Genomic DNA, 23872 nt, shown 5'->3' with positions numbered 1-23872 from the left:
CGCGATATGCAACCCCCCCCCCCCCAAACAAGTTTTAGGCCAGTTGCCATGTAACATCCCAGGCCGATTTATCTTCCCATTCCAGCCCTGAGTGTATCTATGCAACTCTTTGTCCTATTGAAGCAAAGCTTGGTACTATGGTATGGTAATGTCTCTTCATAACTCTCCATTGACACCTCAACTATTAAGTCTCTTGGATACCCCGTAAATTCCAATTTGCATCCCACATTTTTGCTCAAAGACCTGCCACACATAAAGCTCAGAATCAGAAATAGTGAGGGATTTAAAAACACCAGGACAACATTTAATAATGAATAAACCCACATTTTAATCCACTATATTAACACACTTTGTATGTAACAGGCTTTTTATATTTTCTGTGCATAACATCAGTGCCAGCAGATCCTCCTGTTATTGTAGTATTACAATAAACATCTGCAGTACACGAGGAGGGGCTCCAGGCTCTAACAGATGGGGGGACATAATTCCTAAAGATTTATTCATTTACAAGACTTTATATTAGCCATAAACAAGGCTCCAAAAAGCTAGTATGGATACACAACCTAAAGATACATTTAGATATTTAAAGGAAAATTCTGGGTTCAATACTAGTTAAAGGGATAGTGCACCCATAAATGAAAATTCGCTCATCATTTACTCACCCTCATGCCATCCCAGAAGTGTATGACTTTCTTTCATCTGCTGAACACAAATGAAGATTTTTAGAAGAACATTTCAGCTGTATTGGTCCATACAATGCAAGTGAATGGGTGCCAAAATTCATCCACATAAATGCAGCATAAAAGTAATCCATATGACTTCAGTTGTTTAATCCATGTGTTCAGAAGTGATTTGATAGGTGTGGGTGAGAAACTGATCAATTTACTTGTGTTTTTGGTGATTGACATTCTTCATGCATATCGCCCCCTACTGGGAAGAGACAGATCAACTTAAATATTGAACTGTTTCTCACCTACATCTACTATATCACTTTAAAAGATATAGAGTAAACCATTGGAGTCATATGGATTACTTTTATGATGACTTTGTGTGCTTTTTGGAGCGTAACATTTTTGCCACCCATTCACTTGCATTGTATGGACCAACAGAGCTGAAATATTCTTCTAAAAATCTTCATTTGTGTCCAACAGAAGAAAGTCAAACACATTTGGGATTTCAGGAGGGTGAGTAAATGATGAGAGAATTGTCATTTTGTGGCAAACTATCCCTTTAGGCTCAATCGACAGCATTTCTTTAAAAATCAGCATTACAGTGAGCCACTTATAATGGAAGTGAATGGGGCCAATCCGTAAACATTCAAATACACACTTATATATTTAAAAATGTACAACTTTGTTGCCATGACGATGTAATGCTGTAAGCCCTAAAACAACCATAAAAAAGACGATTTAAAAAAAACTTAACAGCTCAAATGATAAACAAGTTTTAATAGATGAATAATGCAAATGCGTTTATGAAATTATAAGCTTCACATATCTGCCTTTAAACCCTCCCAAAAATAGGCCCCATTGACTTCCATTGTAAGTGCCTCGCTGTAACCTCGATTTTAGCTTTTTTTTTTAAGAAAATTAGGGTGGAGGTAAACAACATTATACCTCAAATGCTGTCGATTGAGCTTAACTTGTATTGAACAAGAAATATTTAATGAATATGATTTTAATAAATAATACAATTAAATAATACAAAAAAATTATCTAAGCGGAGATACATTTTTCACTTTAACATTTTGAATGACTACAATGTCAGCTTTTAACAGTTGAATTGTACTTTTTAAAAGCATTTTCTTCTTGGCTAAATTTAGGGAGAAATATACTATAAACAAAAAAAATATATATATATTTGTTCCTCGCTTTCAGCTATTAAAATCGCCTGGAAATGAGCCTGCACTTCTGAAAAGATGATAATATGTGAAACCTTTCAGCCTAGAGGCACATTATAAATTTAACAGAAAGAGGAACCCTTGCAGAGCTGTCAAGTGCCATCAAAACCACCATTAAGAAGCATTTGATGAAGACACAAGCTGTGGCAACACACACTCACATTTGTGCATGACAAGAGGTGTTCTGACAAGATCAGGTGCCTCTATTCTTCTGAATTTCTTTTATTTTTTTCTATACTGTTATACTGTTTCTATACTTTACTGTTTTCTATATCCAAAGCTTGTACAGAACCATCATTCTGTATATGTTATGTATGGCAAAAAATATATATAAAAATAATTCACTCCAAAATACGGCAAAGTTAGTTTTTATTCTGATAGCGGGCTGATGTTTGGAATGGACTAGCCGGCTGTTTACTGCAAATTATTAAAAAATAAATAGTATGCAAAACAGTATTCAATATGCAATAATAAACATAAGCAAGTAATATGCTACATTGTAACATGACTTCATAATTTGCATGTTTACTGTAATTCCCAGAGTGGCGTCCACTTATTTATATTTTTTTAAATCATAAGGCTGTATAAAAGTAATCCATAAGACTCCAGTGATTAAATAAATATTTTCAGAAGCGATATCTTTGGTGTGGGTGAGAAACAGATCAATATTTAAGTCCTTTTTTACTATAAATTCTCCTCCCTGCTCAGTCAATCTCCACTTTAACTTTCACATTCTTCATGCATATCGCCCCCTACTGGGCAGGGAGAAGAGTTTCTTGCCAAAAAGTTCTGTTTCTCACCCACACTTATCATATCGCTTCTGACGACATGGATTAAACCACTGGAGTCGTATGGATTACTTTTATGCTGACTTTAATGTCCTTTTTGGTGCGTAATCATTTTGGCACCCAATCACTTGCATCGTGTGGACCAACGGAGCTGAAATATTCTTCTAAAAATCTTCATTTGTGTTCTGCAGATGACAGAAAGTCATGTGAATCTGGAATAGCACGAGAGTGAGTAAATCATGAGAATTTTCATTTTTGGGTGCACTGTCCCTTTAATAACTTTGAAAGGAGACACTAACATGTGGTTTGATTGCTCTTGTTTAATTGTGCATTCTCAAAAGAATAAGAGCTTAACAATTTTAAGTTCTTAAAGCACTAGCAAAAGAGTTGAAAGAGAATATTTACAGTCCATTCACATTCGTCTCTCTCAGTACAGTTCTAAAGTGTGTGTGTGTGGGGGGGTTGGCATTAAGATGTTAGATCAGATATACAAACATCACACAGATATCTTCTCGCTCTGAGTCTTTCCGACTGTGTGAATATAATGTGTGTCACTTCTTGGTGGGAGCTCCCTCAGAGTAGTCCTCCAATACTCCGTTCAGATGATCATTGTGAGTCTTAAACCGTCTCTTTTTCTGTGTACCTGGTTTCTTCCTCTTCTGAATGGGCGTCTGTAACAGCCAAACACAAATCACATCATCCTCATAACAACCATCCACACCCACACAAATAGGCATGAACCAGCCAATCTGGAGTGTGCACCAAGTCTCTGTGTTTAAAGGTTTACTTCTATGCATGCAAGAGATATAACACACCATTTTCTTTGGTCCAGTCTCCTGCATTGATGATATGCCCTGTTTCTTCAGGTATTCTTCGATCTTTTCCTCATCAATGGAATCCACAGGGACGCTGCGCCACAGCTTCTGAAACTCTGGAGGACACACCAGTGGAATCACAATAAGGAGAACCAGCCACAACGTATTCTAACAGGCAGTAAACCAACAATGCTGCATTAACTCAATGTTAATCACACCTCAATTATTTTATGATCATCACAAACCTTCATCAACGACAAACTGACAGTGTTTGTCATTGTAAAACAGAATCTTCTTTTTGTCTGGCCTTGTCACAAATAAAATCTGATCCCCAAGAGCCTGCATGAAATAAAACGTGACTATTTAAAATGTCAAAATAATGCTTTTTTTTCTTCTTCTTCTTCTTTAATCATGAGAACTCCACATTGAACCAGTGGCATAGCCAGAAACAAGACTCTGGGTGTGCCAAAGAGAAAACTGGGAGTGTATATATGAAATAATATAAAATGACAATTAACAACCATTGCATCAAATGCTTTTTGGCTACACCACTGCACACAGATGTTGACTAATAATCGGACATATGGGGATAGCAGAAGTAGTTCATGAATTATGAAGGTGTGTTACTTTAATAGCCTTGGCTGCGTTGGGTAGACCCTCTTCAACATCGTCCAGTAACACTCCTCCTAGTCCCAACTGATCGTGTTTGTCCAGTAGTCTTAGTAGAGCTTTCTTATCCTTCAGATGATATTTGGGTTTAAAGGCATATTTTCCTTCCCGCACATCTATTTTAGGATTACTTGCTAATGCCTAAAGACGGGGGAGAGAGAGACAGAGAGAGAGACAGAGAGAGAAAGAGAGCGAGAGAGAGAAAGAGAGAAAAGAGGGGAGACATTAGATTTACCATTTTTGTTAGTGCAGCTCTAGACCTTGAAGGAATAGTTCACAGTCCTATTTAGATTGGACTAGTTTCCCCTAAGATAAGGAGCTAAGATAAATGTGTGGTTCACAGACATACTTTGTGATTTTAATCCTGTCTGAATCAAACATGCCTGTTTTTCTTCTCACACAACCTCTAAAAATAACAGCAAGTTACTTACTGTTATTTCGGCTAAGACTGGATATATTTTGACTTATTTTGATTTACTGATATTTTTAAAATAACTGTTGGTGGTTCAAGTACTGCTGGCTTTTTCCTAAGTATCCAATTAAATCGATGTTCAGATCACAAACGGCTCAGAACGGTCACTGATACTGATACAACAGTATCAGGCATGATTCTCACAATTATTTATGAATTCTCTTTAATACACGGCTCTCTAGAATACTCGCCTCTGATTGGTCAACGGTGCCATCTAGTGGTCAGATATTGCTCTGTAACAACCGCATATCCGGGGTCTGCCAGCTGTCTCTCCTGCTACTTGATCACTGTGCAATCTCTTCAAGCTAGTAAAATAATTTCAACTCAACGTTTTATGGCACTTTATTTGTTTATTTGGCAAATAGTCATGGCATAGGCTGAATAATGTGCAGTCAGATGGTCATTTTCACAAAACAAACACCACTAGAACACCGACGCAAACCTGATTTCAGCTGTTCAGCGATTTCTTCTCAAATTTCATAATTTCAATGCAAATCAATATATTATGTCCATGTTTTTAAGTATTTGGTTAGCAGTAGTGTAATAAGTGGGATAATATACAGTCAGCCGGTTGTTATCGCACAATAAACCCTTTAAGGGTGATACAAAATCCCTCCGCTTTGCATCAGGGTCCTGGTCACCATGTCGGGGTTTATTGTGCAATAACATCTGGTTGACTGTACATTATCCCTAACTAATAATTCAAAAGGATAATAATGCACAACTAGGTGTACTTTAAAAATATTTTTAATGCACGAAGTGGAGACGAAGAACCATTAAAATAAATTAACGCACACCTAGCAGTGGATTATTCCGCTTACACTATGGACACTTGCCGGCATTGGTTAGTTACAGCTGTCATTGGTTTTTACCGCTCAGTGACAATAATGGTTACATTTATCTACGGGTCATTAGATCTAGAGTTCTGCCCGTTTTAAATCAGAGACAGACATCAAAGGCAAAAATATTATATTCATTTGATTTAATTAAATAAAAAGCTGTACCAGCCCCATTGAGAACGAACCACATTATAGTGACTACAAGGAGGTTACCCCATATGACTCTACCCTCCCTAGCAACCGGGCCAATTTGGTTGCTCAGGAGACCTGGCTGGAGTCACTCAGCACACCCTGGGATTCAAACTAGCGAACACCAGGGATGGTAGCCAGCGTCTTTTACCACTGAGCTACCCAGGCCCCACCTGGAAGGCTATATTTTAATGTTTTGTTGAGGGAACAACCCAAAAACCCTTTAAACTGCAGTACAGCCCATTGAAGAGACTGTACATCTATCCCTCACAGCCTCATCGCTGTTCCCTTCAAAAATCAAAGATGGCGCTGCTGTGAATAAGGCCAAAAAAACCCTGTAGCGGATGTGAAATATCTCTGTTACAGACGTGACAGTAGTAAAAGTAGAACTTACATGAGGGGAAAACCATCCAAAACGCTTTTAAACCTGCAGACTTTGACCTGAGTCATCAAGTATGGTATCCATTAAAGCTTCATGATTGACTGAATAAAGAATGGAATCGTGATATGCCCTTGCACGATTACTAAACCACAAAAGGCTGTGTTTTATAAAACGGTCTGCCTTCAGCACTTCAGTCAGCGATGTGTGATCAAGCGGTGCCCTCTAGTGGGTGTCCTGAGCAGCACAGCAATATTAGATGATGTTTACAGTATCATATTACAATTCAAAACGCATATCAGTTTCCTTCTCTCCCCCTCAGTGCAAAACAGCTGAATGTCAAAACATACGTTCCTTACAAGCCTTATGGTGTGTAAAGGGAACGTACAGGTGCATTCCTAATTATCTCCAGGTCGGACAGTAATATGGGGATGATGATCACTGGTGTTTTTTCCCTGTTGCGATTCACAGTTGATTTGAAGACGGCATTGCATTACTTGATGATGTTGTGTTTTGTGAGCTGAAGGTTAATCATTAGACTTGATACACTATATGCATCCGGAGGTAGTTTGAAACAAGGTATAAATCTCTTGGAAGTGTCTCTAGCAGAGTAAGCACATTAATATAGAACAGTGATTAAAACTGACACAAACTAAATGTGCATTAAGCGGTTTTAACGCACGCATTCTAGCGAATCAGAATCTAGTACTCAAACAGACCATGGTATAAAAATATATATCACATATATACTAAGTAATATTCATGATGCAGACATCCAGAGCACATAGCCTTAGATACTCCCACCTTAAAAATAACAACAAATATTCCAATCCAGTACAATAATTTGCAGTCATCCTGTTAATAAATGTAACTCAGTTTAATAGAAAACTAATCTAGACCAAAGTGCATAGTGTAAAATGTCTCTATAGTAATACACTTACAAGGGAAATGGTATGGTTAGAAGTACAAAATCACATCGTCTGTGGTAATCCACAACATACCACAGAATTGGTCCATAGACATTTAGTAAAGAACCCACAAACGTCTTTCTCTCATGCCCGCCCACCAGTGCCGGTCCTCCCTATAGGCAAACTAAGCAAGTTGCTCAGGGCCCCCGATCCGCCCGGGCCCCCCCACACTGTCAAAGACATTATAAGTAGTGTTATAAACATACTGATGGGGGCCCCCACACAGGTTTTTGCATAGGGCCCCCAAAAGGCTAGGATCGGCTATGCTCCCCACACAGACACTCAAACATACCTCACTCATTAGCCATTGCTTCTGCTTCATGCCGATGTCTAGCAGTTTGGTTTCATCCAGAATCTCCTCTAGCGTCAGATGATAAGTATCACCTCTCTGGTGCCTCGTCTAAAACACAGAAAGATGACGAAAAGTTAAAACGTTTTAAACGTGACAACTATATCTACATCTGTGGATTACAACCAGACAGGCTTTAATTGATGTAATTTTAGAGTGTACATTTCATTGTGAGGGAACTGCAAAGCCTGACAAAAATGCACTGCTTTCAAAACCATAAAGTCACAGAAAATAACTCTGACAACATGTGTTAGTCATATTAGAGCAAACATGTTACACATCAACTGTGAAGCACAATGTTCATTCATGTTGATTGTCTTATGACTTAAAAACATTTCCATCTTTTCAACCACATCCATCCATCCATCCATCTTCAACCGTGGGGCAGCAGCTCCAGCAGGGGGCCCAAAACTTCCCTATTCCATGCCACATTAACCAGCTCTGACTGGGGGACCCTGAGGCATTCCCAGGTCAGTGTGGAGATGTAATCTCTCCACCTAGTCCCAGGTCTTCCCCGAGGCCTCCTCCCAGCTGGACGTGCCTGACACACCTCCCTAGGAGGTGCCCAGGGGGCATCCTTACCAGATGCCCAAACCACCTCAACTGGCTCCTTTCAATGCAAAGGAGCAGCGGCTCTACTCCGAGCTCCTCACGGATGAATGAGCTCCTCACCTTATCTCTAAAGGAGAAGCCTGCCACCCTTTTGAGGAAACCCATTTCGGCAGCTTGTACCCGTGGCCTAGTTCTTTCGCTCATGACCCAGCCTTCATGACCATAGGTTAGGGTAGGAACAACAATTGACCGGTAGATCAAGAGCTTTGCCTTCCGGCTCAGCTCACATTTCGTGACAACGGTGCGATAGAGCGAGTGCAATACCGCCCCCGCTGTCCCGGATCTCCGGCCTAACTCACGCTCCATTGTCCCCTCACTCGTGAACAAGACCCCAAGGTATTTGAACTCCTTCACTTGGGACAATACCTCCTTCCCTATAAACTTTCCTGCTTTGTTAAAGGGTAACTAAACCCCTGCTCAGAGTCTGACTCCACCCACTAGCAATATTTGAAAAATGCTGGAAAAGTGGGCAGACCCCAGCGGGGATAGTGGGGACGAACCGAGGTGCGGGACTGAGCGGGGGGAGTGCACCTGAGACCCGTATTGACGGATTAATTGACAGCTGCTGTCAGACTCTAAAATGGAGTGACGCAAGTAGCTTTGCCACGGAGCGGTCTTTTGAAGTCGAGGACTTTTCTCCCCCACCTTCACCTGAAGTGGAGGAGGGTGAATTGTCTGTGGACACAGGGCCGGAGCCATATCAATTCGAGCCGCTGGCTCAAACTGCGGTTTTAACTCCCGCATCGCGATCGGCATCCGACGATGCAATACTCGCAATTCCAACTCCTGACTCGCTACAGCGGTTTTGACGAAACGAGATGGTTTTTATACTGCCATGGGCGTGGTAGCTCGTACCAAGGGTGTGGTGAGCTGGAACCTGCTTACGTCACCTCTCACCGCTTACGTCACGAACTACCGCAAACAGCCAATAGGAAAATTCAACTGCAGTAGCCACCGTTCAACCTGAAGAGGGCAGCACTCAGACGTTTTTACACCATATATTGTAGAATTAAAACACTTTATACACAAATGTCAAAAAAATTACTTGAATCAATGACCAGTACTAATAAAGCCCCATTCTTACAGATCATTAACTAAAAAAAAGTTGGTTTAGGGTTTAGTTACCCTTTAAGAAATCTTAACAGATCACATGGAACTCATATACACTACTGAGACTGAGAGCCTGAATTCATTCAGTTCAGGGCTTATGGCATTTCTACTGCAGCAGTACAAGACAGACAGACAGAAAAAGATTAAAGGGAGCGTGACGGTGAATGTGTTACCTTCATGTAGTTGACAATTCGTGCCAGAACTCCAAACCTGTACCCTGAACTCCCAGACAGAGCTTTAAGATTAAAGGAGCCATTGCTGGGATCTGATGGAAAAAGATAAAAAAAGGAGAATGAGAAGAAATCAGACAGAACACAGCCAAAATTGTTTAGAAAACTGCAGCAACTAACAGGCTATTATTGGAACAGCAAAAACAATTACAAGGCCTGCATAGAATTGGTACCAGCAGAATTCTATAGAAACCTCTGCAGAGTTCAAATGCTTATCCAGTTCTACACATCCCTTGAATGTTTGTTTATTAAACACTTGGCTAAAATGATAATGCTTTCAGCTACCAAATAAGAGTTTAGTATTCGCACAGCACTAACACATTTTACTATATTAAAATGTACTTATTCAGAAGATATTTCCCCAAAATTAGTATAGAAATGAGGGAAAACTGTGTACATTCTGTGTGAGTCTACCAATGACAAAAAAATAAATAAATAATTCAAACTACTAGTGCCTTTCTCTAGTTGCAAATGATAAAAATACATAGAAAATGGTTCTGTTTATATGAATAATTATTATTATGAGTAGCTCAGCGAGTATTGGTGCTGGATGACTCTAGCCAGGACGCCTAAGCAACTAAATTTGCCTGGTTGCTAGGGAGGATAGTCACATGGAGTAACCTCCTCGTGGTCGCAATATTGTGGTTCTTGCTCTCGGTGGGGTGCGTGGTGAGTTGTGTGTGGATGCCACAACTTCGTCACCGTGGTAATGCGCTCAACAAGCCACGTGATAAGATGCGCGTCTTGATGGTCTCAGATGCGGAGGCAACTGAGAATCAGGGATGACATTGACGGGTGTGCAAATGCTGCTACCCAAAACATCACAGATTGCCCACCCAAATGAAATACACCTTTTTTTTAAAAAAAAGCAGTGGTATAAAAATACATTGAATTCCATTAAAAGAGACCTATTTATGCCCCTTTTTACAAGATGTAATATAAGTCTCAGGTGTCCCCAGAATGTATATGTGAAGTTTCAGCTCAAAATACCCCATGGATAATTTATCATACCATGTTGTAATTGCCTCTTTTTGAGTGGAATCAAAAACACGCTGTTTTCTTGTGTGTCTCTTTAAATGCAAATGAGCCGCTGTGCCTTCACAGCTTGTGCTTCGGATACTATAGCAACAACAAATCAGAACCTGCATGACTGAGAGCGTAAATACCGGAGTTCAGCCAATATGAATTAGGGCTGTCGATTTAACATGTTAATTCATTGTGATTAAATTTATTACAAATAACGCATTAAAAAATTAACAATTAATCGCAATGCACCCAGATTTTAATAAGGAAGATTCCTGAGAAATGCCAGCTTGTAGTACCACATGTTTACTCCAGGAGGCAGTAAGTGAAACTTCAGCTGTGTGAGCAACACACAGTTTATACAGTGAACAAAACAACCTTCAGCAGAGGCACAACACAAACATGCATTACATTCTTGCGTTCAAAACTCTTGGAGCGCAAATTCGAAACTAAGGGATCTCAAGATGTGTTCTAAGTATTAAACTATATTTAACGTGACACAGTGACCTAAAAACGTATGTTTATGACACAACGTACCAGAGATGCTACACAAGCATGTCTGATGCAGGTGTTCATTGACGGTCCTTAAACAAGCCCTCATAATAAATCTCCAACTGATTGACAAATTCACTTGTGTAATGGATTGCTGTGAACTGTTGATCAATGATTGACTTATGATCAATAATATGGTAGTAAACAATACATTGTATTCTAAAGCCGCTTTTTGTATTGTCTTATTAATGATTAACTCTTCTGCCACGAGAATATAATGCATTTTAATTATCAGAATATTTTTTATTATATATATATATATATATATATATGTGGCAGCTGGGCGTGGTCAAGCGCCCGTCCGGAGAGGAAAGCGGTAAGGGCTTACACCTGAGCTAAATTATGCCTAACACCTGTCTCTAATTCCAGTGAGCACGAGGAGAGCGGCATAAAAGCAGACTCCGAGCCTCCAGTCGAGAGAGAGAGCCCAAAAAGCAACTCAGTGTGCCATATGTTTGAGTCTGTGCTATTTGTAAGACAGCAATTAAAAAGCCTACCTTCAGTGATTTGAACCCCGTTTCCTGTGTCCTCCTTGACCATCCTTCCTGTAACGTTGCTACAATATAATTTTTTTAATATTTAAAGATAACTATGTATAATTATTTCATCAGTATATATAGAATTATTGTTATATGAGGGGCTTTCTCAGCAAATATTTGTATATGCGATTAATTGCGATTAATCACGATGAATTAATCGGGACACAGTGTAATTAATTCGATTAACATTTTTAATCGATTGACACCCCTACTTTAAAGACAAAGTTCCTTCCCTTTAAAATTTACCTAAAAGTACGATTCTGTAAATGGCAACCTGAATACATTAGGTCACACCAACAAAACTAATGGAGAAATTTTTCATGAAATTTTACAGTGCAAATGTTCCCTCCATTTAGGCTACACACCAAACTAAATTTCCCTCAATTTAAAAAGCCTTAAATGAATCATGGCTATAAGGTTAAAAACATTTCACAAACCGACGCATTGCGGCTTAAAGACTTCATCAGGGTTGTGGCTTCAGAATATTTTGGAAATTACGAATCATTCCAATATATTCAAATCATGTCAGAATTTTAGGTTTCCTTATTAAATATTAAGCCCAACATTTGGATACATTAACAAGCCTACCTACCCCATTGACAAAAGTGCCATTTGTTTAGTGAAGTCGATATGATGCAAGACACGGCAAAAAAAGAATTTAGAAGAAATTCAATGGTTGTTAATGGAACATCACTTTATTGTGCATCAGCTCTTGAACACACTGTATTTCCTTGGCACACCCAGAGCCTCATTTCTGGTTATGACACTGGTGAAAATGTAAATATTGAAATGATATATCACTCGTCTGCATGATGTAAGTGAAGAGTAAAAAGAAAACCATTAAAACAGTCAAACACTAGATCTTGGGTCCACACTTTTTTTTTTACTGTGATTTACAAAACAAATGCCATTCTCATGTATTAAGCACTCAAGTAAGAAGTAATTGCTTCTAACTCATTCAGCCCTAATAATTGGAAAGGCATTAAAATATAAGCTGTAAAAAGGATAGATTGGTAACCGAACACTGTTTTTGGAAGACCTTTCCCATGGCATTCTATGGATGTAACCCCTTTGGTGCTTCACTGGTAAAAACCAAGTGTGCCGCACAAGCCCTCAAAAGTGAAGCCAAAACGTCTCGATCGGCCCCCGGTGGCTGGTCCTAGTATAGGTCATAAACCCCGCCTCCCCATGTTATTCAACGGGACGTGAGACCAACTAAACAATTAAATTACACTTCACATATCTTTTTTCCAAAGATAGTTTCTGTCATTTACTGTAGTTTCTATCACGTTGATGTCATTTCAAGTGTTTGTGTTCAAAATAAGTTTGTTTTTAGTTATCTGATGCTATAAAAACGCTGCTGTGACATCATGATTGACAGCTGTGATTGACAGGTTCTCTGAGCGAAGTAGTCACTGAAGCACCAACTGACTTTTTTTCGGGATCTTCGGAGGACTGAGGAGATTGGAGCTTTAAATTTAATATCTACATTTCTATAATTAATTATTTCACACCGTCATAAGTCAAAAGTCAAAAGTGCAGGGGCGTGTGCTTGCGATTGATTCAGCGAGAGTGAGGGCGGGGCCTTGATTTCGCGGCTTTACTTCCTGCTCACTACTGCGCAGGTCTAGTCCCAAAATCGCAACTGCGCAGACTCAAGTCCCAAGATGTCAGCGCCATATCGGGACACTGGCGGCTTCAGTTCTCACCAATGGAAAAGAGTGAAGGGGCGTCGTCCATCTTTTTTTTACAGTCTATGGTAAAAACAGGTATACGAAAAAAAAAAAAAAAAAACATTATTGTTTTCCAATAAAGGACAATAATGTCATACAGTATCTCACATTTTCTCTAGTTCACCCTGTTTTCATACTAGTCCTCTTCATACCAAACTCTCTCCTTTAAGAATATATAATTTCCTCACTGCTGTATATCTCTCGCATCATATTCCCTTCATCCTCCACACCCTGCTCTCAAACCCTGGCAACTGGAGCTCAGCCAGTCTCAGCCGCATCTTGGAACTGACTCATGAATGATTCATACTGTGGGCGGGACCTAATACTGAGAGCAGATGCATTAGAAAAGGTTGGTTAGCTTTGGCTGTGTAAGACAGGACATCAAGCCAATGGCGTTGAAGCAGGGACTCAGAACAGCCTGTGCGATACACAGTTACCGATTAAGGCAGGGGAGCGAGAGAGGGAGAGTGAGCTGCAAAGGGCGAGAAAGACATCATAGAGAAGCAGGAGACAGAAGAGAGGGGTAAGAGGCTGCTCCATCAAACAGCATCCCAGGTATGACCTGCTATTTATACTACACAGCAGAATGCAACTAATACTTGAACACACAGACTTCAGCATCATCATCATCTCCATTTTCATGAATTTATAAATTTTCCATATATATCATAAGACATCAAATGCATCATACACCACTTACTAAAGAAACAGAGATATATTGCATGCACATCTCTGGTCACAAACACACAATGAAGACAACGCAATTATTGGATGTCGGTCAGAGGTGCACCCGTACACACAAACACACATGCAGATTGCGGACCAGACCAGTTAAAGCTGACTGTGCAATTCTAGAACATTATACCAAAGAGCATCACACTGTGATTGTGCCCTGAAAATTTATAGAGGCATACCATTATTTAGATGACCAAGAGGGAAAACATTACACAAGCATTTAGGGAAAAAGGTACCCATGCCAAGAGATGCTGTATGGGGTGGGGGGTCTCTGGAGAGCAGTACACGGAGAATCCATCGATCTGCTTTTTGACAAGACTCGATGTATATTAGTGTATGTGGGGGTGTCTACAAGAACTAGCTAAACTAAGGAGGTCACAGAGCCTCCAAAAGCAAACCTCTGTAACATGAGGCTTAATAAACAAAGACCTCCATCAGATGAAAGTGAACAGCAAGTTCGAGCCTCCTTAGAGTCTACGTCGAGCCATGGTAGCATTGAAAGTGAAGCTGTATTCCTCCAGAAGCGTATGCGCACAATCAGACACGCATGAGAAATGTTAGCTTGGCTCATGTTACAGCTGACCTGATTACATCCACAACAAGAGTCCTGACGCCACATAGAGAAGTGTGCACAGATCTTGATTTACAGACACTGAGAAACATGGGACATGCAAAAACCTTTGGAAGAGCATCCGAATGTCTTTTAACCAATTAACTGTTTGAGAAATGTTGTAAACAGAAGGCTAAAGCCACACAATGCAATCTGTCTGCATTACGTTACTAAAGCATCCACTTTGCATTAAACCTCCACAACACACACAAAGTCCACTCAACCAAAATAGGTCAGCAGTTTTATCTTATTCATGGCTCTAGTATGCCTGCATCACAATTCACTTCCAATTCATGCTATATAGCACAAGAGATTAGGATTAGTGCATCCCAAATCATAGTATGCTGAATGAGCTAAGATGGTATACTATGTCCAATTGATTATTGAAGTATGCAACTGTACATACCATTTGGGGTAACATTGCTCGCAACTCTTCTGATGGATCTCTTTAAAAAAATATTTAAATGAACATCGTTGATACTAAAATAAAAAAAGACAATGACACCAGTCGACACAGTTCCGGTAGTACAGAGTATGACTCCAAATCGTAACTCACATGTAGTCTGCCTGATAAGTGGCTGTTTGTAAACGCTAACATGCGTATTATCGCACATTCTCGTGCCTGTAGACCTGTAGTATGCAGCCAAAAGGCCAAAGTATACTTCGGGTTTCTGCTAGCCAGTACATTTCACGAACAGCGTTTGGATGCAAATTTCGCCATCAGTACAGTATGCGAGGACTGTCCACATGCAGCATAGTTTTTCTAGACAGTGCGCATCTTTGTGCGTTGTGGGTTCATGCACCTGCCGTTGATTGTACTAAAAGCACTTAAAGCAGTCATAGTGCGCATGCATCAGAAGTGTCAGCATGGGCTCGCGGTATAAACAGTACACTTTGAAAGGCTTAGTGCTCGACCTTGCGTGAGATGGAACGGCACGTGGAAATAATATACAAAGTATACCCTAGCTTTAATAGACTGTTTATTAGCCTATGTTGTCAATCAAACAAAGAATTTAATTTTTTTTTATTATTATGCTCCTAGTTTAATTTATGGTTAGTTCTTATTATCACCATTTACTTAATTTCACATGCCATTATTATAATACAATTTGTTAATATTTAACTTTTAAAATAAGTGTTTTCATTAGCATATTAGCTGTTCCTGTAGTAATTTTGTTTTTAGAGAATCTTGACATTTCTCTGCTATTGGTAGTGACTACTGAAATAGTGATATTGTGACGTCCCTTGAACCTAACGTCTAAAGATTTTAAGACCCCATTTACATGACCAGTCACTTGCAACAACAAAGCGACCTGAACTTATTGATTTTCAATGAGAGCTGGTAACTTTCGTTGACTAGATGTGATTTGATGCAGCACCTACAAATGGGACAGAAGAAAGTGGAGCTCACATGATCCATCATCCACCAGCTCCTGTAGTTGAGTGTCAGGAAGATGGAGAATTCAGAAACTACGAATTGCATATACACTACATGAATGAATGAATGAACGTTACATTTATATAGCACTTTTCTGACACTACACTCAAAGCGCTTTACACAATGAACGGGACTCTCCTCAACCACCATCAGTGTGCGGCATCCACCTGGATGATGCGACGGCAGTCATAGTGCGCCAGTACGCTAACCACACACCAGCTATTGGTGGAGAGGAGAGAGTAGAGTGAATGAGCCAATGAATGGATGCAGATTATTAGGAAGCCCTGATTGAGAAGGGCCAAAGGGGGGAATTTGGCCAGGCACCAGGGTTACACCCCTACTCTTTTCGAGAAGTCTCCTGGGACTTTTTAATGGCCACAGAAAGTCACAGAGAGTTAAACCTCAGTTTAACCTTTCATCTGAAGGACAGTGCCTTTTTACAGTATAGTGTCTCCATCACTATACTGGGGCATTAGGACCTACACAGTCCACAGGGTGAGCACCCCCTGCTGGACTTCCTAACCCTAACACCTCTTCCAGCACCAACCGTAGTTTTTTCTAGGAGGTCTACCACCCAGGTACTAACCAGGCTCAGCCCTGCTTAGCTTCAGTAGGCAACCAGTCTTGAGCTACATGGTGATATGGCTGCTGGCATGAGGAAAAGTATGTGGACACCAACTTCAAATTAACAAGTTTGGCTACACCATTACTTCCAGTGAAGACCAATCATAATGCTGCTCCATGCAATGGCTCTCTAGAGCATCGTGTTCTTTCAACTTTGTGGCAACAGTTTGGGGAGAGCCCTTTTCTATTCCGGCATGACAATGCCCATGTTTACAAAGCAGGTTCCATAGAGAAATGGTTTACTACATCTGGTGTACAAGAACGAGACTTGCCTGCACAATGCAGAGACTTGAACCCCATTGAACTTCTATGGGGTGAATTGGAACGCCAACTGTAAACCACGCCCCATCGCCCAAGATCAGTGCCTGACCTCATTGATGCTCGTGTCCCTCCAGAATGTTCACTTATAGCAGCATAAAACTGCTAAATGTCCACATTCTTCTCTCTAATCTTTCATTCCACCATTCTTTCCTTCCTCATCTTCCTCTTTAATGATTAACTGTGTTTATTTGTCTCTCTGCAGAATGAACATGTCCAGCAATTCTGCTTTGATCCAGCAGATCTATCCCTTCCATGACGGCTGGAATGTTGCCTGCTTCATCATCCTCCTACTATTCGTCCTCACCATCCTCTCCCTCGCCACGCTGGCGCTCCTCTACGAGCTGCTGGACTGCGGTTGCTTCACCAAGAACAAAACAGTCCGCGATCTGCGCCGCCAGCATGATGAGGTGGTTTAGCTGTAACCATGGTGACAGCAGACACGGTTACCGTAGGAACCACAGCAAGAGAGTGGTGGAAATGGCTGCAGATATGGACGGGGCTGTTCACCAGATCGGAGTCCCTTAAAAACACACCACACATTTACAGAGAAGCACTCCACTCCCAAAAGCTCCAACAGCAATACACAGAACGGGTGTCTCGATGGAAATATAGAATATTTAAAGCCATCAGAAAGAGAGGAAAAATTTGCTTTTGTGTGTGCACGTCATAGTCTCCTCTGAATATAGTTTGCATTCAGTATTCCAGTACTTTTGTTTGATGCTGAATTTTAAAAATGTGTTTACATGAAGCCTTCCTTTTGTGTGGGATGACCTATAGTTTGCAAGTCAGTGTTGTGGAATTCATAAGCTACATATATGACCCTCCTTACAACACACACAAACTCTCACACAATATGGTTTGAATAAAGGGAATGTTTCTATGTGACTATGTTTACAGAGTTGATATCAGAATCATTGTTGTATACATATATCTACAAGAAGCACATTAAAGGCCAATTACTGCATCAATGCAAATGCCTTAAAATTGTGTATTTATCTGATCTAATAAAATCCTACAAGCACAAAAATGGTGTCATGCCAGATCTAATCAGTTGCTAAATTTTGTTTTTTAAAGCACAACAACATACAGAAAACCATGCGCTTCCTTGAGCTCGATTTTGCCCTAATCTTATCTGGATGTAGTTATCCACAACAAGACTACAGCAAATCACTTATTGCTGATTTGCCAATACGCAGTACTGCTGATTGCATTAAGTCTCCACCTGTTTTCACATATTACACCTCTGCTAACAGATTAAAAGGCAAAACAACAAAACAAGCCATCTTCAAATTGTACAACCCAGCCTAAGTTCACTATTCGCAGAATGATACTGACCCTAAAACTACTTATTTAGATACAATTTCCTATGACGTATTGGTAAAACTTGGTTTAAATAATGTATTTATTTATTGCATCTTCCAAAACAATGGTGGGTGTGGCTACTTTTTTTTAAATAAATGTAAAAATTCCTTACGCAATACTTTTCTTCCACATACACAAACCCAATATATCCAGGAGTAGCAATGGGAGATGATACTAAATGTCCCGTTCATACAACAGCTGACAGTAGCAATGTCTGTATAAACAACCAAAGTCACAACGTAAACCTGTAACCATAGTGACCGTGACTAAAAGATGGCGATGTCCACAACACCAGCATGTCTTATCACAATTGCCACCGTGCTATTAAAAACATAAGTCCAATCGAGGTGCGAGTTCATCCATTAGATCATAATTAACTGACTGAGGCCAAAATTTGTTCAATATTGAAATCACGATTATTTAACACGATTCCTCGTTGACTTTGAAACATCGTGCATTTACTGATCTACCACGTACAATAAAGGCTATCCCTTATCACGATACCAAATTTCAGTAGTCGGTGGTGAAATGTGCCGATTCTCAATACCACAACAAATAATAACACTAACTAATATGTTCATTATGCAAGAATGGTTTCAAGTTCTTAAGTAATTATTCAAGACTAGCAATGAATAGAAATAGATTAAAATACAAATTAAGATCAGTGCTTTTTTAACATCTTTAAAAGCAGTAGGTGATCAACGGGGTTATGAGGGTTACTTTTAAAATATATTCCACTACAGATTACAGAATACAGGCTGTAAAATGTAATTTGTAACATTCCGTTAGATTACTCAAGGTCAGTAGCGTATGCTAAATACTTTGGATTACATCTCCAGCACTGGTAGATTTTTTCACTTGTTTTGACTATAAAAACTCATACACAAAATACACCTGTTAAAAATACATTCTCTGAAAAACCCAAATATCTTATGCGGTTTTGTTTCTAAAACAAGATATATCAAATTGATCATGTTTTAAGAATTTTTACAGGAAAACAATATAAAAATCATCATCAAGAATACAATTTTTGCCCTAATATCAAAGATCTTACTAGAAAAAAAGAAATTATGATCCAACGTGAACTAACTTCCTTTGCCCCCACAATTTGGAATTCCCAATGCGCTCTAAGTCCTCGTGGTGGTGTAGTGACTCGCCTCGATCCGGGTGGTGGAGTACGAATCTCAGTTGCCTCCGCACCGTCAATCCGCGCATCTTATCACGTGGCTTGTTGAGCGCGCTACCGCGGAGACATATCACGTGTGGAGGCTTCACGCTATTCTCCGCGGCATCCACGCACAACTCGCCACGAGCCCCACCGATAGAACCAAATTATGGTGACCACAAGGAGGTTACGCCATGTGACTCTACCATCCCTAGCAACCGGGCCAATTTGGTTGCTTAGGAGACCTGACTGGAGTCACTCAGCACGCCCTGGATTCAAACTTGCGACTCCAGGGTTGGTAGTCAATACTCGCCGGCTACCCAGCCCCCCCCCATCGTAAATTTTCTTATGGTAAAAAATATATGATCGTGCCTGGTAACATGTGCATGTAAAATGGCTAGAAATAGTAATTGAAATCGTAATTGAAAATAGAATTTGATTAAACTCCCAGCCCTACCCTCATGTACAGTGCAGCATGGCTCTCACTGTATATGACGTAACTAACAACTAGTTGTGTGCGGTTCCGTTCACACAACACAAGTTTGCAGAGAATCTGTTTGTGAGAACTGAAAATTTGCGGGAGTCAGTTCCATTATAGAGTGCGGTTGTCACTCTCATAAATAACTGAACTGTGTGTGAACATTACAGTATTAAAGCTGCTGTAAGCGATTTCAAATTCTGAAGCTTTCACGTGACTGAGCCGTTGAATTAGCCACACCCCCTCATTCCAAAACCCCGCCCTCCAAAGATAATTTTGAGACCAAAACTGAGCAAAAGAGCAGCATTGTTTGTTCCACTGGCTGTCAAATTCAACAGTGGCACAATAGCGCCCTCAACTGACAAACATTATGAATTACAGCCTCAATGATCCACTTCAAATGTAACACTATGAGAATGAGCAAAATGATTGACAGGTGAAAAGAGTCAGTGTCAGTGTCCTCAGTCCGCTGTCACATTTTTGCTTGCGGTTTAAAAAGTCTACAGCTGTCACAGAGACGATGAGATATCTCAGGACACTTATTTAATTGATATCTTTATGGGAGTAGGACACTTTTTTGCACACTTTTCCATGAAAATAATCTTTTACAGCATATTTAAGCACTCAAAACAACACTTAAGCTCCACACTCGCCGATCTTTAAAATGTCAAGGTTTTATAATAAATAATTTTAAAAAAAAGTCACTGAAATAAAAAAAATGGAATCCAATTTTGCTTTCTTGTATTTGTTTTAAATCTTTCTTCTGCCCTCCAACAGGACACACAAACATACATAAACACACATATACTCTCTGACCTGTGCTGTTTTTAGAGGATGATGTCTCTTTGTCTGGTTTGCTCTTTTTCTTCTTGGAGGAGCCAGAGGGCTCAGAGGATGCTGGTCTCTTCTCTACTGTAGGATTGGATAAAGCTCTCTTTTTAAAGAGTTCTCGCTCTCTCAGCAGAGCTGGATCCATCCTACGTACACATCACAATGCCGACAATACAGTCAATATACACCGATCAGCCACAACATTAAAACCGCCTGCCTAATATTGTGTCATGCCACCAAAACAGCGCCAACCTGCACCTCAGAACAGCATTCAGAGATATATTCTTCTCACCACAATTATACAGAGCAGTTATCTGAGTTACCATAGACTTTGTCAGTTCAAAACAGTCTGGCCATTCTGTTGAAATACTCAAACCAGCCCGTCCAATCGTGTGGCAACTGTGCGGTGCATAAAATCATGCAGATACGGGTCTGGAGCTTCAGTTAATGTTCACATCAACCATCAGAATGTGGAAAACATGTCATCTCAGTGATTTGGATGTGGCATGGTTGTTGGTGCTAGAATGATATTCTGAGATGCGGGTTGGCACTGTTTTGGCAGCACGAGGGGGACCTACACAATATTAATCAGGTGGTTTTAATGTTGTGGCTGATCTGTGTATATTCAAATGATCACTTGCTCTGTTATCGGAGCATACTATTATATGCATGTTTCAGCAAAACCAACAAAAATGCTATACAATAATTGGTTTGACAACTTAGTATGGTCAAGTACTGTCTGTGTATGTTGCAACTAGTGCACTTTTAGACAATTCTTTAAAAATATAACCACATATATGTGCATTAACAAACAAATAGTTCAACATACAAGAAGGCCACCAGAGAACCTATACAATTTATTCAGAGATATACATGGATTTTAAGAACATTAATAACTAGATAATTGATCATTAATGTAAAAATAGATTAATAGAAATCCAACGCATATTCTATAAAAGCCAAATATCAGTTTAGAGAACACTGAATGGGTAGTTAGATTATCTCAGTTTTAGACAAACATATTTAAACGTTTGTATTCCAAACTATACTAAATATAAACAACAAAAAGCTCAAACTAATCATAGCAAATAAATATACAGTATGAACCAGAAACATTACATCACAGCATGAAAACATCTATAAATTAATGAGGTGACTCCGGGTTACCTGAGTATCTCACTGCTTTCTCTCACAGAGAGAGAGAGAAACAGTTCGGTGAAACCTTAAGAAAGATTTTCAGTGATTATACGTTGTTAACTTTATGATTCTGCTAAAAGAGAAGCTTATCAGACGACGCATGCGATGCTAAACAACAACCTTTCTTTCCGGAGGAAGCAAGTTCTTGTTCTTTGGTTTTATTTGTGGTTTGTGGAGACGCGCTCCGCCATCTGCTGGAGACAGCGAGTATTGCATGTATCGAGTTAATCTAATATTACATTTATTGGTCTGAGAACAAATATATTGAGGTATTAACTAGAAAAATGAATGGTTTAACCCCTTGTGCGACCTTTTTCATTTAATTAATGTAATATGTTTAATTAATTAATGTAATTTCATTTATCTAATAAATAGCTAGTGTTAATGCCAACGGCTTACATTTAGCCAAAGGTGTGTATTTTTCGGGGAATTATGATAATCAGAATCCGAATCAGCTTTATTGCCAAGTATGCTTACACATACAAGGAATTTGTCTTGGTGACAGGAGCTTCCAGTGTACAACAATACAAAAACAGCAACAAGACATATATAAAAAAAAGAAAAAAAAAAGAATAATAAAAATAAATTATTATACATAAACGTACATACACTCACCTTCATACATACCCACATACTCACACGTAGTGCAAATCTATTACAAATCCGTTATATAAAGAACAAAAATACAGTATATTATGTATAGTGCAATGTATGTAATGGCGAGTACAACCTCTTCTGGGCCTTCTGAGTCAATGTGGGTCTCCCACTTCAGGTCCCGTGAGATGGTAGTGCCCAGGAACCTGAATGACTCCACTGATGCCACAGTGCTGTTCAGAATGGTGAGGGGGGGTCAATGTTGGGGTGTTCCTCCTAAAGTCCACAAACATCTCCACTGTTGTGAGCGTGTTCAGCTCCAGGTTGTTTTGACTGCACCAGACAGACAACTGTTCAACCTCCTTTCTGTATGCAGACTCATCATCATCTCGGATGAGGCCGATGACAGTAATGTCGTCTGCAAACTTCAGGAGCTTGACAGAGGTGTCCTTGGTGGTGCAGTCATTGGTGTAGAGGGAGAAGCGTAATAGGGCGGGCACACATCCCCGGGGGGCACCAGTGCTGATGGTACTAGTACTGGTAGTGAATTTTCCCAGTCTCACAAGCTGCTGCCTGTCCGTCAGAAAGCTGGTGATCCACTGACAGATAGAGTTGGGAACAGAGAGTTTGTTTAATTTAGTCTGGAGAATAGCTGGGATGATGGTGTTGAAAGCCGAACTGATGTCCTGATGTCCACAAAAGGATCCTTGCATATGTCCCTGGTCTGTCCAGATGTTGCAGGATATGATGCAGTCCTATGTCGACTGCATCATCCACAGACCTGTTTGCTTGATAAGTAAATTGAAGGGGATCCAGAAAGGGTCCAGTGATGTCCTTCAGATGGGCCAACACCAGACTCTCAAATTACTTCATGCACAGACGTCAGAGCGATGGGTCTGTAGTCATTAAGTCCTGTGATTTTGGGTTTCTTTGGTACAGGGATAATGGTGGAGCATTTGAAGCAGCAGGGAACTTCACACTGCTCCAGTGATCTTTTGAAGATCTGAGTGAAGATGGGGGCAGCTGGTTGGCACAGGAACGAAGGCACGCTGGTGAGACGCCATCTGGGCCTGAAGCCTTCCTTGACCTTTGCTTCCGAAAGACACGACACACAACGTCTTCACAGATCTTGAGTGCAGGTTGTGTAGCGGGGGGGGGGGGGTTGCAGGAGGTGTTAATATTTGTGTGAAGTGAAGGTCCGAGTGCGTGTGGGGTGTGAAATTGGGCCTTTGGAATCTGCAGTAGAACACATTCAGGTCGTCAGCCAGTCGTTGGTCCCCCACAGGGTTGGGGTAGAAGTCCTGTAATTAGTAAGTTGTTTCAGGCCACTCCACACTGATGCAGGGTCGT

At 40.2% G+C, this 23872-nt stretch overlaps 2 protein-coding genes across 2 annotated transcripts; one reads left to right on the top strand and one right to left on the bottom strand.

The window, feature by feature from the left end:
- Positions 1-722: 722 nt before the first annotated feature.
- Positions 723-22053, bottom strand: LOC127652082 (general transcription factor IIE subunit 2-like). Its single transcript, XM_052138143.1, has 8 exons — positions 21899-22053; positions 20717-20877; positions 9264-9355; positions 7312-7419; positions 4131-4313; positions 3749-3842; positions 3504-3619; positions 723-3359 (listed from the first exon to the last, which is right to left on the bottom strand). Exons 2-8 carry the CDS (start codon positions 20874-20876, stop codon positions 3240-3242), a joined length of 873 nt encoding a protein of 290 aa, XP_051994103.1. The 5' UTR covers position 20877; positions 21899-22053; the 3' UTR covers positions 723-3239.
- smim18 (small integral membrane protein 18) lies at positions 13568-17913 on the top strand. Its single transcript, XM_052138152.1, has 2 exons — positions 13568-13722; positions 17098-17913. Exon 2 carries the CDS (start codon positions 17099-17101, stop codon positions 17309-17311), a length of 213 nt encoding a protein of 70 aa, XP_051994112.1. The 5' UTR covers positions 13568-13722; position 17098; the 3' UTR covers positions 17312-17913.
- Positions 22054-23872: the final 1819 nt, after the last annotated feature.

This window comes from Xyrauchen texanus, chromosome 11 (genome assembly GCF_025860055.1).
Source record: "Xyrauchen texanus isolate HMW12.3.18 chromosome 11, RBS_HiC_50CHRs, whole genome shotgun sequence".
Taxonomy (NCBI): domain Eukaryota; kingdom Metazoa; phylum Chordata; class Actinopteri; order Cypriniformes; family Catostomidae; genus Xyrauchen; species Xyrauchen texanus.
Note: the sequence above shows the minus strand (reverse complement) of the source record. Positions and strands in the feature narration are given on the sequence as shown.

Bases quoted from the DNA above. Each gene is read 5' to 3' on its own strand.
- smim18 (XM_052138152.1), top strand. From the start codon at position 17,099: ATGAACATGTCCAGCAATTCTGCTTTGATCCAGCAGATCTATCCCTTC.
- LOC127652082 (XM_052138143.1), bottom strand. From the start codon at position 20,876: ATGGATCCAGCTCTGCTGAGAGAGCGAGAACTCTTTAAAAAGAGAGCT. The intron at 9,356-20,716 runs GTCAGAGAGTAT...TTTTTCCATCAG, and splicing joins ATCCTCTAAAAACAGCACAG to ATCCCAGCAATGGCTCCTTT. The intron at 3,620-3,748 runs GTTTGTGATGAT...TGTGTCCTCCAG, and splicing joins TCAGTTTGTCGTTGATGAAG to AGTTTCAGAAGCTGTGGCGC.